The sequence below is a fragment of the Cystoisospora suis genome (genome assembly GCF_002600585.1).
Source record: "Cystoisospora suis strain Wien I chromosome Unknown contig_2388, whole genome shotgun sequence".
Classification (NCBI taxonomy): domain Eukaryota; phylum Apicomplexa; class Conoidasida; order Eucoccidiorida; family Sarcocystidae; genus Cystoisospora; species Cystoisospora suis.
In genome coordinates, this window is record NW_027155187.1 from 41,820 (window position 1) to 57,891 (window position 16,072).

Sequence of the window (16,072 nt, forward strand, 5' to 3'; positions counted from 1 at the left end):
GAAGCAGCAGCAGCTGGCGGGCAAGTAGTCGAACGGAAGTCGGCGATGCGACAGCACGTGGAATGTGTAGCCAATAAAGAAGAGCCAACTGAATGAAAAGGTACAAAGAAAGTTGCGCTTTGAAAGTAGAAGTCGTCGCCAGTTGCGTTAATGCCGCATCTTACATGTAATTCTCAGTTCACGTTCAGTCGCTTTTTCCTAGCTTCTTTTTTGCTCTGGCTACGCACGCCTACTTAACAACCAGCCGAAAAGAGGGCCAAGTGAGTAATGAATGGTCAAGGGAGGCTGGATAATACTCCGTCCAGTAGGACAACTGCTTGCTACTGTGCGGCGGTGTCTGTACACTACGGCGGCAGTCGGACCACCTAGTACGACTCCTACTGTTGCTCCTACGCTTGTCCTCTAAGATTTGGCTTCTACCAGCTAGAGTTCTGTTCGAATTTTCGTTCTCTCACCCGATCTAGCGACTAAGGAGATCGGGCACAGGCTACCAGTTAAGCTCCCATCCCTCACGCGGGAGTTTGCCCGGCGCATTCTTTTGTGAAGCCAAGTACGCTGATCAGTTCCTATTCGAGGAGTTGTTCAAGAGCCGAAGCTGGGGCCTGTCCAATTGTATCTCCCTTTTTTGTTCGCTTGCGGTTCTTGTCTTGTACCTACCATCTGGACTACAATGACTCTGCACATACCTACGTACCCAAGGGCATGCAACGGTTGTTTCGTCGACCGTGGTAACGTTTAGAGACCGCTTTTTCTGCCGTAGGCTTCTTTCCTCATCATGCAGGTTTCGTGTTCTTCGTGGCGGAAGTGCTTCTCGTCAGCTAACGGGGTCTTGTCTCTTTTCTCTCCCGTCTTGAATGGGTGACGGGGAGAAATCACTCTGTGCTACAGTCCGCAGTTTTCGCCGTACCGGGTTCCACTGGAGAACTGTGCTCCATCACCACATTCTACAGAATCACCTTTATCTCTACACTGTTTGTTTCCTTGTTCTTATCCTTTCCGGCTAATATCTTTCCCTTCGTCCATTCTGTTTTTCCCTTGCCGTGTGTCCTCGGTCTCCGCTGAGTTACGTCTCCATCTTTCCTTCGGTCTTCAGCCTTTCCGTTCCACCCCCACTCCGACAGAAGGTGAGGAACACCGGTGGATAGAAGAGTCTCTCTGTACTGGGACTTTTTTTTCTTGCATCAGAAGCTTTTGTGCGTCTCGTCATTTTGCCTCCGCCAACAAACAGACGGGTTTTCCCCGTCTTTGGCTTGCGTACACACCACGTCTTTTCCTTTTCTGTGAAAGGGCGTACTGCCCATCTTTCCCTTTCGTCCTTTCGACGTTCCACTTGCTTTTGCTGAGGAGCCGTCGAACGGAATACCTGTCCTAGAGCGCAGGTCGGGTATGTTTGGTGATACAAGTGCTGCTTGGTCTTTCGCTTTAGCCGCTAAGACAAAGAACAGAAAAAGGTAGAGATGATGGTTTCCGGTGCGCCAGGTGGCGGCAGTGGTGGTGTAGTTTTATCGTCTTCTGATATTGGCGTACCCGATTCCTCAGGGGTATGTGGGGGACGTCGTATGAGCTCTCCCCCTTCAGCGTCAGCAGCATCGCGCCCTTCAGGGCCAGCCAAAAGTGTCCCGTCAAAGAGGGGAAGCAGTGACGGAGAAAGAGCCTCTTCGATTCGTCTATTCTTCATTAAGATTGATGGTGTCTTTGCATCTCCCCCCGTGCTGTCTTCTCGGAAAGGCAAAGAAGAGCCTGGTAAGAATGTGAAAGGACTTGCCGGAGGAGGGAGCGGTGGAGACAGTGTGTTGACAGTGGGGGGAGGAGATCAAGTCAACCATGTAACAGAGCAAAAAAGGAAGACGAAAGACGATGAGGACGGTGGGAATGAGAGCCCACGGAGCAACCGAGGTGAAAACGGTGAACAAGTAGACGATCTAAAGAATGCGAGAATTGCTGAAATCGAAACGAAGATCCAGGCGAACCCCTTCAGCTCTGAGCTGTGGAACGAGTTGCTAGAAGTAAGCTCAGAAGCAACAGAGTTCGTCCTTCATTCCTGAGAGCGGAGTGTCCTGACACGCAAATTCTTGTTCCAAATATGGCCCGTTTCTTTAGCGCAGCTAGGAATCCTGACGTCGCAGGAGAAGTGTGGAGGATAAGCAGCTTGTGAGCCAAGGAGAGGCCTTTGTTTTTCTAACGGAAAAAGTCTGGTATTTGCAGCCAAATCCCTCTTACCTGGTTGGAGTCAAGAAAATTGGCAACACAGGGAGGGGCATACGGGAGACAGGAACTGTCTACTGCAGACGCTTAGGCCGGGGCTGACATTTCACATCTTGTCCTGATGGGTACCTCCGTCTCTCATGCGCTCTTCGCTGTCTGAAAGCTATGGACCGAAGATCAGAGGTGACGAGGAAAAGAGGCCTACAGGGGCAGAAGTGGGTGAGAGCGGAAAGCGCCCAGAAGTTTCCTTAGATTCCTCTGTGTTTTTTTCATTGGACTGCGCTGTGTCTGTGCCAAATCTCGGGAGTTTCTTCTCTTTTCTCTGGCCTCTACCTGCCTTGTTGCACCGCTGAAGTCTGCTCTCCGTCCGAGTCTTTTTCTGCAAAGCAGTCTGTCTGTCATCACGTCTTACTGATGCCTAGTACCAGGATGGAGGAAGTTTGCTTTCCTCTTTTGTTCCTGTTTCGTTTTGTCTCTTTGTTGCAGATCAACGAGAGTAGCGAAGTGTATGAACGAGTATTGGAATACTTCCCGACAAGCGCGGCATACTGGAAGAGATACGCGGAGTTTCTCTATCGCACGCGCAGCATTCAGAAGGCGCACGCGGTCTACAAGCGCTGTACTCAGGCCTGTCCGCATCTTGGTCTGTCACTCTCTCCAAACACCTGCCTGTCTATAAGAATGGATATGCTCTCGCGTTGCTGTATGTGTGTTCCCTTCACAGTATTTTGGTTTATGTAGGGGGGGATAAGTAGCCTAGCTATCTGTCAAAAAGCGCCTTTCAACGGCGTGTTTCCTTTAGTGAAAGATATCTTCTTTCTAGACTGTACATACCTTCCGGGGCCCGCCTACGGCGTAACAAAGTCGAACAATGGCCGACCGACCAGTCAGTTCACTCTGCTTAACAATTTGTAGGCACATGTCGGGAGAGCGCACTCGACTGTCATGTGGCGTTAGTCTATATCTATATGGCAGCTAAAAGTGATCAATAGAGCCATATACCTCTATATACAATCCCTTCTGGTCTCCTTTGCAAGGGCTGCGGCACTGAAGAGTTTCCATACATCCTACAACTGTCAGTTTGTCATGCTCGCACCTCTTAACCTCTCACTCACTCATGGGGCGACTGGTGTGGTCCGGAGGGGAAGAGAGCGAGAGGAAAACCGATTGTGATTAGTGCTCCTGTATTTGAGCTTCTGACAAAGACAGTATTTCTTCTTCGCGAGAACTCTGTTTGGCATACAGGTATATCCGCGATGTCCCTCATGGTGGATAGTTTAGGGTCGTCTGTTCTAAGAGTGGAGGCCAGGCTTGATTGCTTTGTTTACCTTTTCTCGTTTCCTGTCGTCTTTTGTCAACTGAGACTCCCCGTGTTGACTTCTTTCATGCTTCGGAGAAGACTCATTCTGGTGCAGCTGAGTGACCATACGTCTTTCCAACGTGACCTACTCCCAGGGAGGAGGTTTTTTTAGTTCACTTCTGATCTAGCCCCAGTCAAAGTGCTGAAGGTATTCTCCGGAAATGAAGCGAAGAGAGCCTGGTTTTTTGACACGTCTGAACCCGAGACAAAACACTATATAGACATGGAGGGCATATCTTGATGAATACTTTGGGGTCGCATGTATGTGCTCACTTCCTTTCCAGACCTATGGCTGTCCTACCTGAGATTCCTGTACGTTGTTGGTAGTCTTCACGACTTTCTCCTAACCTTACGTCGGGCTGTAGACAGGGTAAGCAAAAAAAACAAGACGCGCCAGCTAGGGAAGGAAGAGTGGGGCACCGGTAACTGTAATATCAGCTTACTTGGTGACTCATATATTTCTACGTATGTAGCGTGACGGACTTCCTAAGTGGATGAGCTGGGGCGTGACGGGTAATGAAGGGGGAAGACGTCGTGAATGGAAGTAGGAGAGCGGGGGACGTATTGATGGGGTGTTTCTGTACTCACTCCCCATTGAGAGGCTGTTCTCTTTCTCATGCGTACCTGGAGAGACTGCCTCTACAGATCAAAGACTTTCTAGACAGGTTGCTGTAGTAGCAGCATCTAGTAACTGGTTCCGCGCGCATCAGTTGTAGCTGGTGAGAAGTCGGGGCATACTAAAGGACGTGCACCAATTTTCTCCCCTACGAGAGGTAAACACGATGCTTTTTGCTTCGTTTGTTCATCTCTGTCTTCCTCCTTTTCAGGTTGGCTTCGACTATCGATCTGCCCCTGTATGGATGGAACTTCTGGCTATATATGTCCGCGTACACAATACACTTCTTTTATTGAAGGGCCATACTCAAGGTCTTCTTTCTGCTCCCAGTATCCCGGTACGTACAGTAGAACCACCCATTGTGTTCATTGGAATTATCTCTATATTCAGAATCTCGGGGCATTTTTTCTCTCTCTCTCTTAGCGCCTCTCTCCGTTGTCGTGTGCTGTCCGCGTTTCAACATGCCTGCGCTGCCCAGGGGCACATAGTCCTCTACACGAGTAAAACAGAACTGCCTGGGTTTTCCGGCGCTGCTGTGAGCCTCCATCTTTCATGAGGCAGCATGGACAGCAGTTTGGAAGAATACATAGCTGTAGGAGAGCTCTCTCGTTTCCTGTCATTTCTTGTCAACCGACACCCCCGTGTTGACTCGTTTCATGCTTTGAAAAGGCTGACTCTGATGCATTGTGAACCCCCTTGTTTGTCTTCTTTCTTTCAGGGCATGACCGGTGGTTTCAGCAGTACAAATGGACTGTCATCAACTCCGCTTCTCGCTACAGAGATCGAGCAAAGGAGTTTCTGTCGTCCTCTCAGTGCAACGTCAGGTCCAATCGCTGAGAAACTTACGGACGTCAATGTCCTTAGGTCTGCATTTCAGCAGGTAACAAAGTTAGGAGAACTTGCATGTCCTTCCGCCTTCCCCCATCAACGATGTTTGCGTGGTGACCATGACAGTCACCGCCACTGCCACCTCTGAGGGGTCTTCTGTTCGGCGTTGGTCTTTGGATTCTTGTTTTTCGGAGAAAGAGGCCTCGTGTCAGCTTCCTAGAATTATCTCTTACGATTCCAGCAGCACATCTGCCTCTATGATAGGATGTTGCTCGTTGGATCGCAGGAGCCTTGTTTATGGCACACAGTAGCGGAGGGGGCGGGGGACGTGGAAGGAATTCGCGTGGGGGAGCGATCCCTATTCTTGTGGAGACGAAGACGCATACCCTGGGAGATGTACGATGCCAGGGAAGGGGAGGTGATGCCAAGCGTTCTTTGAAGGCGTTTTCGAGGTACTCGTGCCCCGTTCTCCTTTTGAAGGAGCCGTTTGTCCTTGTGCTTTTCCTTGCAGTGTCTGTCGACCGCCATTGAGGGACTTGATGGTGTATGGGCAGCATACTGCGCCTTCGAGAGGTCGTTGATTTCCGGGAATTCTCAGCTCATTGCCAAGCTTACTGGTGAAGCACAATTTCATTACAACGCTTCAAAGGAAGCCTATGTTGTAAGGGCTAAGATCAATATGAAGCCGATGAAAGGCCAACACAGGTCAACTGCCGCTTCGTTCTACTTCTATCTTGTTTCCTCCTTACCTTATTCCCACCTGGTGGGTGGGGAGTGCGGACGTATGCTTTTCCTCGTTTTGTGCGACACTTGATTGGCTTAAGAAGCGTGGTGTCGAGGTTCACTATTACGTGTGTCGGAGAGCATTCCGGTACAGCAGCAATGGACTTGTTAGATGTGGGGTCTGCAGGCATTCGTGCAGGGGAGAGGTGGGTAAAATCGTTCGTCATCACAGCTCGGCAACCAACACCCTGTACCTTTCTTCTGCGTGCATCCCTTTCAGGAAATTCAGCGCATGGGGAAAAACATCGATCCCTTCATGCTGGCTGTGCCGATCGCGCAGACGACGAAGACTGACCAGGTATGAGGTGGATCTGATGTCTAGATCAGGATGTGTAGCTCTGCCAGTGCAAGTATGACGTCCGGAAGGATTGCAAAGTTTGACTTCAAACTGAAAGTAACGCGGCCTCTTCGGTGTGACGGTGGGCGGGGAGGGAAATAGCACACTGGGACTTCGCGTAGACCCCGTGTAGGTGACTGGCGCTAAACCCCTGGCATGACGAGTGACAGATGCGAATCGGGCAGTACGTTGGAGTTCACATTTTCCATGTAGCGGGAGTGTGTTAGGAATCATGGTGTTAGTGATAGGGGTGCTGTACAACAGTTGTTTCGCTGTAAGAGTTTGGATTGCGCACCTGCGTCCCTCGGGTTATACTGGGGAAGAATTGGAGACAGCATGCTCTTTCCACACTCTTCAGGCAGCCTTCGGATTTACGGATCTCTTCAAACTGTCTTGCCTTTATACGTTTTCATTTTGAACGGGAGTATCAATGCCTGTTTGTGTATAGCCGTATGTGTAGCTGGGTGATTGGAGTAAGGCATGGATTTTTCAGCGATAGCTCCCAAGCACCACCCTCATGTGATGTCCCTTCTTCTCTTGCCCTCGTGTGCTGCTTGACTTGTATGTTCTGTTTGTCTCTCTGTGTTGTTGTATGGAGAATCTATATCCTTTGGCAGTCGTCTTTCTTTCTGCTCTGTGCCCTGCTAGGCACAAATCGAAGCGTGGCAAGCTCTACTACGGTTCGAGAAGTCCAATCCTCTTCGCCTCCAAGCGACTCCGTTGCTACGTCGTCTCACGCATCTCTACCAGTGGTGCCTTCTAAGCTGTGCTTTTGTCTCGGATATTTGGCTGGATCTCTTCCAGCTGCTCCTAGCTCACAATCATCTTCACAAAGGTATGAACTGGAAAGTAAACCAGTAGTACCGCGTGCTTTCTTCCTCTTATAACCTATACCGATGGAATTACTGAAGCCCCAGTCACTTTTCTGACATACGTTTTTGTGACTTTAGGTGGTAGTCACGCAGATAAACCTAGTCCGTCTCTCTTCCTGCGCCTCCTCTTCCTTCGCGCGGGGGTGGTAACAGCTCTTGTTGGCTTCAGATAGATTTTTGCGGCGTTGGACAGGACTCGTAAGGTATGAAGACTGTGACCTCAGCGCGGAATAAGAATGGTCTTCATGTGGGGCTCGGTCTTCTGTCCATGACAGCCTGTAGCTCTCTGCTTGGGGTGTTTACGCGCGTGTATCTCTGTCCGTTTGTCTGTGCATTCAGCGGTGGATGTGTTGCGGAAGGCTATTGAGCGATTTCTTCCAGAGGACGGTGAGTATGTCCTTGGCTGGTTGCTCGTCTCACTTTCAACTCTCGCTTTGTGCTGTAGTGACACGCCTTGTCGTCTCGTCGGCGCATCTTCCCGCCACTTCTGTGTACATCATTGAGACGAGTGTGATCTCAGATTCCGCAGCAGGCTAAAGACCTCTGCTAGAGTGTGAGAGCGCTTACAGTTGCGTGGTGCGCACGGAGCCTGCTCGGTGGAAATGCTGCATTCGACGCTCCGAGCTCGCTGGAATGTGTATGTGTACGTCTGTAGTTCGTGTTCCTGCATCCGCCAATGTGTACGTACGTGCCAAGGGATGCATCCGTTTGTGGTGCTTGGAGACGACGAGTGAGCGAAGGTCTGCCGGGGTGGTTCGCGAACGCGTACGCCATATTTGAGCCCAACATCTAGGGTGCTACGTACTCCCCTGCTTGCGCCCACACTGTCTGAGGCCTCAAAGTGTACGTACAACTGCCGGTTCCTGGCGAGTTGTTCTCATCGCTTGGCACGGGTGTCATGTCTTTTCGCCTGAAGTGCGCAGGGAGAGAAAGGCTAGTCTCTGCCGTGTATATTGAATCTGTGCTCAAGAGGCGGCAGGTGCGATGCTGCATTGTTGTGATCGTGCGTAACTGGTCTGGCTTCTGTCGTGGTGTGGCTCTCTTTCCTCGCTATCCATGCTACAGCGTCACTGAGTCCGTGGCCTGCCATGATGGGGCGGGTGCTTGATAGTGGACCAACAATAGTCATTTCCAGTTATGGTGTCTGGTTGTTTAATGTCAGTCGCCATCCCTGTCACAGTTGCCGTTACTCTCTCGGCTGAGCGATGAGTTGAGGAAGGTTTCAAGTTCACTACGAGTGTAGCTGTATGCACACGTGTGTGGAATAGCCATCGTACTGGTTTGCAGGCGCACGTACGGGCCCGTATTTTCCTTCTTTCGTTAGTCGCTGCGGGATCTTTTTTGCACGTTGTGAGTGGTCAAGTCACGCACCTGCTTTCTTCGTGCCCTTTTTTTCCCTCCAGAGCTTCTACAGCTGGTTCTGGCGGATGTGCTGGAAGAACGGCGTATGGTCAAGGCAGCCGGTGCTGTATATCGCTCAGCTCTGGCTTTGCAGACACAGCTACGCTCGTCGGTTGCTTCAGCAGACTGCTCCGATGGCTCAGTCGCGTCGCCCGTCATGCTCATTCGATATCTTGACTTCGTCCGTAGGACTCATGTGCGTCCGGCTAAGAGGGGAGAAGTTCTGGTAGTCTTTCAGTCGTTTCCTTCATATGGGGACCCTGAGAGGGTTCCGCTCCCGGGGTGTGTGTTTGGTCTCCAGTGTGATCTGCTCAGTTCTTTTCGGCCGCTGCTCCTTCTGCTGTCGACACGTGGTGGAGCGATAAGCACCCGACAGCCTTCGAATAGTATAGAAGACCTTTCGGCCGCGGCTGGTGGAGTTCGCAACCCCCGGCAGCTGGCCTTCGGGGGCAGGAGGATGATAGGGGAGGTGAAGAGTTGCGTCGTCGCTGCGGGCATACGAGATAGGGACAGCACGCGCACAGACAACGCTCATCTCTGGCGGCTCATCTCCGTTGTGAAGCTCTCTTTAGGATGACGCCAATCCGCCATTGCACCCACAGCCTTTCGGCGCAGCAGTATGACATGCGCACTGGGGCAGCAACAGTGCACGATAGAGGAAGCCTTCTTCGGTTTAGCTAGTCAGATGTGGAACCGACAGGCTGGCCGGAGTATGCCCATGGGTGGTCACGAGGGTTGGCTCGCAAGCACATGCGCACCTAGAATGTGGCTTACTCGCGCTTGCACGCCAGCATTGCGCCGCGCTCAAGGCGTTCGCGGGCGGATGCGGTCAGGCACTGTGAAGGCCATTCTTCTACATTCAGGAGTTGTCCGACGCGCGGGTAGCGGGACAACTCAGAGCTGTGCTTCAAACCTTTGGATGCTTGCGTGTATCAGCTGTCAGGCTAGGTTCTTGCGCAGCAAAGCAAGACTGTATCTGGCACGATGAGCACGCATCCGCCCGTTGCAGTGCGGATGAATGGAATACTCAACTCCAGAGGGACGGATCTTAGCTGGGCCATCTTGGCACTGGCGGTTAGATTTTTGCTAGGGATTCATCTGTTGCAAGAGCTGGGGGAGACTCGTACAGCGACAAGAATGGCCAAAGTAGTTAGACCTGTTTCGCCTAGGAGGGTAGACTTCAGAGCTGTCCGTGCTGTCTGTTTAGAGACAGTAACCCTGTACTTTGAGTTCCACAGTTGACGAGGCGACGGCAGTAGGTTCAGGCGGGGGGTTTGTGCCTGGCCTTTTTGCCAATGAGCCCGCTTAGTTTGGGAGCTACGGCCGTCACGCTTCACATCGCCTTCCGTCCCCGGGGAAACGTTGCCCTGAGTGTTAAACAGACTGGCTAGCTGCTCCCGTTAGGGGGTAGGCGGTTCGGTCCCAGCTCGTGGATGTCCACGGCATTCGTGTATTTCGCGGGACTGTACTACCGCGTGTCACAAACAAACAAGTCGACAGTACGGGACTCACGTAACCACGCGTACGCGGAGTTTTACTCCGGGCGTGCCGAGTCAGAACGAAACACCAGGCCGGAACTGGCTGCATATCCGATACTCGAGTCGATTTTATCTCTGGCCGAACCGTGTGAAACGGGGTTAACGTCCCTCTACACCAGAACAGGGTTCGTGAAGCGTTGTTCGCTCGACAACAGCATGCGGGCACTGCTGCTAAGAAGCCGGTGCGAGGGAGGTTGAATACCGGTGTCACCTGTATCTCTAGTTGTTTTGAAGGCGCCTGGCCTTTCTTCAATATGGCTGGCGGAGGAGAGGCCGTGGGTCCTTGAGTTGCCGCCGCCCAAGTCTGTGTAGGGACACAGCGTGTATGCAGTAATGTACAACTGGAGCCTCAGATTGCCATGGATTTAGTTGGAGGCTGGTTTTCCGTGGGTGTCCCTTCGTATGAGATTCGGATGCCTGCGTCCGGCGGGGATATGCTCACGTACGTGTATTGGAGTGTTGAAGAAGACGGAAGCGCGCCGATAGACTGCTGCACGTGTATCACGTCTGAGATCGGTCTGTCTACAAGTGTGCAAACATCGGCGTCACTTGTGGTCTTCTAGGGGGGGCTCCCCAGTCTTCATTGCAGTCTCAGCTGTGCCTTCGTTTACATTCCCGTCCCTACGTGACTACTGTGAACGAGAAAGAGCGTGACTGATACGGTTCCTCCGTGGTGTTGCCTTCTAGAGCTGATCTCTGTCGGGTGTGTACCCACTGCTAATAAAGAGACGACGTCTTTTCATGTATGTATGTGTCCGTACCAGCAATATATGCGAAAAGGGCGAGGTGCAGTGCGTTGTGTGCGTCTTTTTAGGGAGAATCAACGTGGCGTGTGAGCTTCTACGAAATGGCTAAACTACGTGGTTGTCCTTGGGAGGTCTTTCTGGCTTATGCACAGTCTGAGTGGCGCATTTATCGTTCAGAAGCCAATGCTCTCCGGGCTCTACGTCTGGCCTACCAGCGTTACAGACTGCAGCCACAGTTTCTAGTGGCTTATGTTGACTTCCTTGTCAGTCTAGGGCGGCTCGATGGTATGGCGGCGTCTCGTATTGCTTCAGGCATCTTCTGTGGCCGACATACGAGTGTGACGCAGTTTTTTTTTCATTCTTCCTTAGAGGCTATCGTAATCTGCCTTATCTCAGATTTCGTCGAGATGTGTATGAGTCAGCGTCGATGAATATCTCTGGACACCTTACAGCTACTTCGTTCTTGTGAAAAGGGGACCGCCTACGTATCGCCTGCAGCGAGATGCAGGGAGGCCAGTATCGGTATGAGTGAACACTTGACGCGTAGGCTTTGTTGTAATGATGATCACTGTGTCGATTCGGCAGCTTACAAGAAAGATGAGTGTCTAAAGGGACATCCCTTGACTTGCTTGGTAGCCGTGCTTAGTGGCTCACGGAAACTGCAACCCCCCGCTGACGCGGCACAATCAGAGTGAACTTCAGTAGGCGAACTCGGATACAGTTAGGTTCGACCCGTAGTGTCATGTCGTGTTTACGTAGGTGACAATACTTACAGTTCTGTACTATTTTTAGAGGGTATTATCCCATACGTCGTATCAACGTGTCTCCATACTGCGTCGCCTTTGCGTTACAAGCGCGTCAGAAAGACCTTACGGCTGCAGCCGACTGTCCTGTCTGTGACACCTTCTTGTGTAGGTGCAAGAGAGTTGCTTCGCATCTCCGTCTGTGCTCTCCAAAGGGAGGCGGGGGTTGGCCACCGCATGCTTTGGCTCAAGTGGATTCGCCTGGAGATGCGTTACGGCGACATGTAAGTTTGAATTCCACGAGGGCGCCTACGCGTTCTCGAACAGAGCCGGGTGGGTTTGGATAGATCGGACTGCTCTTATGGCATGCTGTGTGCTTCTACAATGTTGGAGTGATAGCAATTCTTGAGTACTGAAAGGGTTAGTCGCGAGAAGCACCGCCCCGTTCCACGCACTCTCCGTGTATCGCGGTCGGAGAATCGCGAGGATGTCTGCGTCACCCTGGAGTAGCTAAAGTCTCCGTTGACGCTTCCGTCAGTTGCTCATGTAGTTATCGTTGACTTTAAGGCACGGAGCTCATTGTCCGTGTCTCTTCCTGCGCTGGATCGGTTTGGCGTAAAGCAAGCAACTGTGTCTATTAGCATATTCAGAACGTACTGCATGGGACTACTCAGAATGCCTAAGAATGTGTGCATTGTGTGAGTAATGTGTTTCCAGTTGAACGGCGTCCAGATACTGGCAGTAGACGACTACTTGATGGCCCCCCTTGTGACCGTGCTTTCAAAGCTCTCTCTCCGCACCACGGAATTTGTGCATATGTGCAAATATACGTGCCAACGTACGCTGTATTCTGTAAGGGGACATTGTTGGGATGTAATGCATTGCAGGTCAACTCTTCAAACTGTCATCGATCTTCGAGCGCAGCAGCGAGCCCAGATGCTTCTGGATGCGCCGAGCCTGCTAGCGAATCTAGAGGGACAGCACGCGGCTTCTGCGGGCGATGTACCGGGATCCGATCGGACGAGTCAGGCTGAAGCGGAAATTGCCATACTTTGTAACTCTCCCGGAGTTCGAGGAGACAATCGGGGGAAGGACAGTGCAGGCGACTCAGGCACTCCCATGGATCCTGACGATGTTGCCCGGGCGCGAGTAGCTGTGCGTCGCAGGCAGTTTATGGGAGGCGGTAAGTAGCTGGTTTTTGATGGTACTAACGGCGCGCATTTGATTTAAAACCGGCGCGCGTCAAACAAGGGCGGCAAAAACCTGTCAAGAGCCGACGCTACACTTCTTGTTTCTGTCTTTCTCCGTGGCGAGAGCTCAGTCGGACGTCAGACGTGCAGGAGCGCTGGTTAGTTACCAATACTAGAAAGAAGGGTGCTCCGCAACTACTCCGCTCGCTGTGACTTTTTGCTGCCGTCTCGATTAGTGGCCTTCGGTGTACCGCAGAAAGTCGCATTCTTGTAGCTATAGCTTCACTGTGTCTGTCTTGTGGAGGCTCGCCTTTTCTGCAGACTGCCTCAAGGACATCGCCGAGTCATACCGGCTCTTTGGTCACCTTGTACCGCACTCGTCTCGTTTACGTGCTGGGCAGCGAGAGACGTTTTTAATGTCGCGTTCCACCGAAGAGGACAAGGTCGATTCTAGAGAACACACAGAAGCAGAAGATAATGTATTGTCTGGTGAAGATGCAGACGCAGATGATCTGGAGAGAGACGACGACGACTTTTACGTTGATGTCGAGACCACCCGTGGTGGCAGCTTGCGGAAAAGTGGTTCAGAAAATCGGAAAGGAGAGGGAAATAGAAAGCCTAGTAAAGCACATAGAAAGACACAAGCGGGAGGTGGAGGTCAGCGGCAAGGAGCGCATCAGCGGAGCGTCAAAACTGAGGAAACGGCCTCTGCTGTTTGCGCTGATGTCTCGGCTGTGTATCCACTCCCGAGTCTGCAACTGGAACTCGACAGGAAGCGGAAAGCAGCAGACAGGGAGAAGGAAGGAGAGGCGGGGGAGCCTATCATTCCTCCGAAAAGCCTCTGCGACCTCATTGCCCTTCTTCCCAAGAGCGACATGAGGAAATGTACGGACAAAGGAGGTGTCACCAGCTGTTTTGTTGCACGGGTAGTGTACCAATGGTGCGGCTACAACCACATAGGGAGCTAGTCCACATGCAGACCACGGTGAACACCCAGTCGTGCACTGTATGATCCATGCGTGTTTGTCTACTATGTTGTGGTGTGCACATCAAGAATCACAAGATGATGAAAACACAGAAAAAAGGTGTAGCGGCGGGTGACGATCCTGCCGTGGGTGCGCCCGTCAAGAGATTGGCTGTGTTCGGACGCCCTCATGCAGGTGACTGTTGAGAGCGCTCTGTATGCTGTGTGCAGTTGTCGATGGCGATTTGGTCGACTACACGATGACCACTGTGGCCGGCCTTGAGTTGCCGGACCTACCTGAGCAGGATCGAGAGCCTTTGCCGGTGAAGGAGCTTGTTGCACTGCGTCAGTCGCAGCTGCAATGCTTTAGAGCGATGCAACTCTATCAGCAGCAGCAACAACAGCAGACACCTGCGAGTCACACCCAGAAAAAAGTTGGCGGAGGAGAAAAGGGCGTAAGCAGTGGAGGCGCGGCTGGTGTCTCAACAACTACCGCTAATGTAAGCTGCCTCTGCCTGCCGGTCTGTAAGAATGCCCATTGTTCAACCGATGTAGTTGAACACGTTATCAGTCCGTTGTCACAAGTAATGGTCACGCAGGGCAGAGGAGAATGTTTTTGTCACGCAGTCGTTAGGTTTGCGGCTCTGCAGTATCCAGTTCGGGCAATACATTTGTCGAAGTTTTTACAGGGCTCTCACAACGTGTCATCTCTTCCGTATGCGTAGGATTTACACGACACGCGCCGAGGCCCATCCCCTTCGTCGAATCTTGATCGTCGTTCGGCTTCTCGTTCGCGGAGCTACGTTCCTTCCCAAGGTAGGAGAAGCATGGAAGCTTCCGGGAGAGACCGGAGAATGCGTCGGTCTTCCGCAGCAGGCATGCCAAACGCCAACTTGTCTGACATCTCCAGCGGAGACGACGAAGCAAGAACTCCTGTTGATGGTGACTATGATGCCGATGTGGCGGCTGTGCCCGAAGGCGCCTACCCCTTGCACCCTGCAACGCACCCGCACCTTCAGTCGCGTTCGTTTTCAGCTGGAGGTCTTCATTCTTGGGGAGGACGCGCTCCGGGAGTTCCGCCGGCAGCATCAGCGCCTCCGGCCCATGCAAGAGCTGCCTACCCCCATCCCTATCTCTTGCCCGGACATGAATACTTGCCGCCAGGAGCGGTACTGCCAGGTGCTGCGCCCGATGTGGAACATGCAATGCCTTTAGCAGCGCCTCATATGTATGTCACGGGCGTCCCGGGCGCTCCGCCGGGCTGGGGCATTCCGGCAGGTCCGGCTCACGTTGCTCTGGGCCCCCCCGGCATGCCCGCGGGCGCTGCCTACGCCCATGTGCACCCGGCACAGATGCATCCTTTGCCCGGCCCCATGCCTGGAGCGGCCCTTGCACCTCCGGGCGTTCCCTCGATGTGGCCCGGTCCAGGGTTCTTTGGCGGACTGTTCACGGGAGCTGGTCGCGGCGGTCGACGAAGAGAGTAGACTGGGACAGAGAGCGGGGCTAGGAAAGCGCTGTGTAGTCTCTGTCTTTCTTTTGACGCATCGCCAAGGCATCCTAAGTACTAGGTGTCCTTTCGCTGCGCTGCGCATGCCCCTTAGGAAATCCTCTCAAATACTTGTGCAATCCACTCCGTTACCTGACGGTGGAAACGTCACTCAAACGGAAAGAGCGGAAATGTGCGTGTCGACATTTGCGACAGCTTATTAAGACTGTGTTTTGTACGGGTGATACCGCAGTGCGAAAGCGACTCATGTGTCTCGAAGTGGCTATATGTGGCCGGAAGGAATTTGTCAGGAGTGATTGTTAGATGGAGGAAGACTGGAGGAGTGGTGAGTTTCTCAGGAAGTCAGTAAAAACACGAGCAGAGGGTGCGATCCAGAAAAAGGCCTAAGCATTCGAGGGTCAGAAAACGCGGGAAGGACCACGCGTCCCTATTCCTCGATACGTCTCGTAGAATCACTGTCCAAGATATTCATCGTGTTTAACTCTAGCGCCAGAGAACGGTGTGTCTGCTCGACCAGTTCCAAAGCGTTGTCCTAGGCCGTTAGCGTACGCCTTTTCTTCGTCGCGCAGCGTAGTGAACTGAACATCTCCACCCGGAACGCACCCCGGTGTACGTGGGGTCAGCGCTGGCTTCCAGAAGTCAACAGCAGGATGTTAGAGAGAACAGGCACCAGCCGGGCAAGACGACAGCCCCGATGTGTCTTGACGAGGCAGCTGACGTCAGCGGTGTCTGGTATCACGCGTGGGGTGCCGAGCTACCCAGCTGCTAAGCACTAGCAACAAAACACAAACGAAGCTGGTGGCTTTGTTCCGCATGAGGCGTTCGCCTGTGGCGAACAGAGTCAACCCAGACTCTCTTTGTTCCGAAGTGGCACATCAAGTCATTTAGAAACAGCGAGACGAAGGACAAAATCTTTGTGGGCTACTCCGCAACGGGACCGTGCAGCCTGTGAGGAGTCCTTCACATAGCTTTAGTGAGAAAG

At 52.4% G+C, this 16,072-nt stretch overlaps 1 protein-coding gene across 1 annotated transcript; it reads left to right on the forward strand.

Annotated features, from left to right (window-relative positions):
• Positions 1-187: 187 nt before the first annotated feature.
• CSUI_004973 (suppressor of forked protein) lies at positions 188-15,529 on the forward strand. Its single transcript, XM_068065154.1, has 14 exons — positions 188-2,006; positions 2,692-2,848; positions 3,850-3,935; positions 4,393-4,518; positions 4,900-5,061; positions 5,521-5,670; positions 6,013-6,090; positions 6,778-6,964; positions 7,341-7,388; positions 8,405-11,713; positions 12,317-12,612; positions 12,941-13,504; positions 13,815-14,083; positions 14,309-15,529. Exons 1-10 carry the CDS (start codon positions 1,458-1,460, stop codon positions 8,977-8,979), a joined length of 2,118 nt encoding a protein of 705 aa, XP_067922867.1. The 5' UTR covers positions 188-1,457; the 3' UTR covers positions 8,980-11,713; positions 12,317-12,612; positions 12,941-13,504; positions 13,815-14,083; positions 14,309-15,529.
• Positions 15,530-16,072: the final 543 nt, after the last annotated feature.

Excerpts from the sequence above, each read along its gene's own strand:
- CSUI_004973 (XM_068065154.1), top strand. The coding sequence starts at position 1,458 with ATGATGGTTTCCGGTGCGCCAGGTGGCGGCAGTGGTGGTGTAGTTTTA. Across the intron at positions 2,007-2,691 it reads TGTGGAACGAGTTGCTAGAA|ATCAACGAGAGTAGCGAAGT; the intron begins GTAAGCTCAGAA and ends TCTTTGTTGCAG. Across the intron at positions 4,519-4,899 it reads TTTCTGCTCCCAGTATCCCG|GGCATGACCGGTGGTTTCAG; the intron begins GTACGTACAGTA and ends TCTTTCTTTCAG.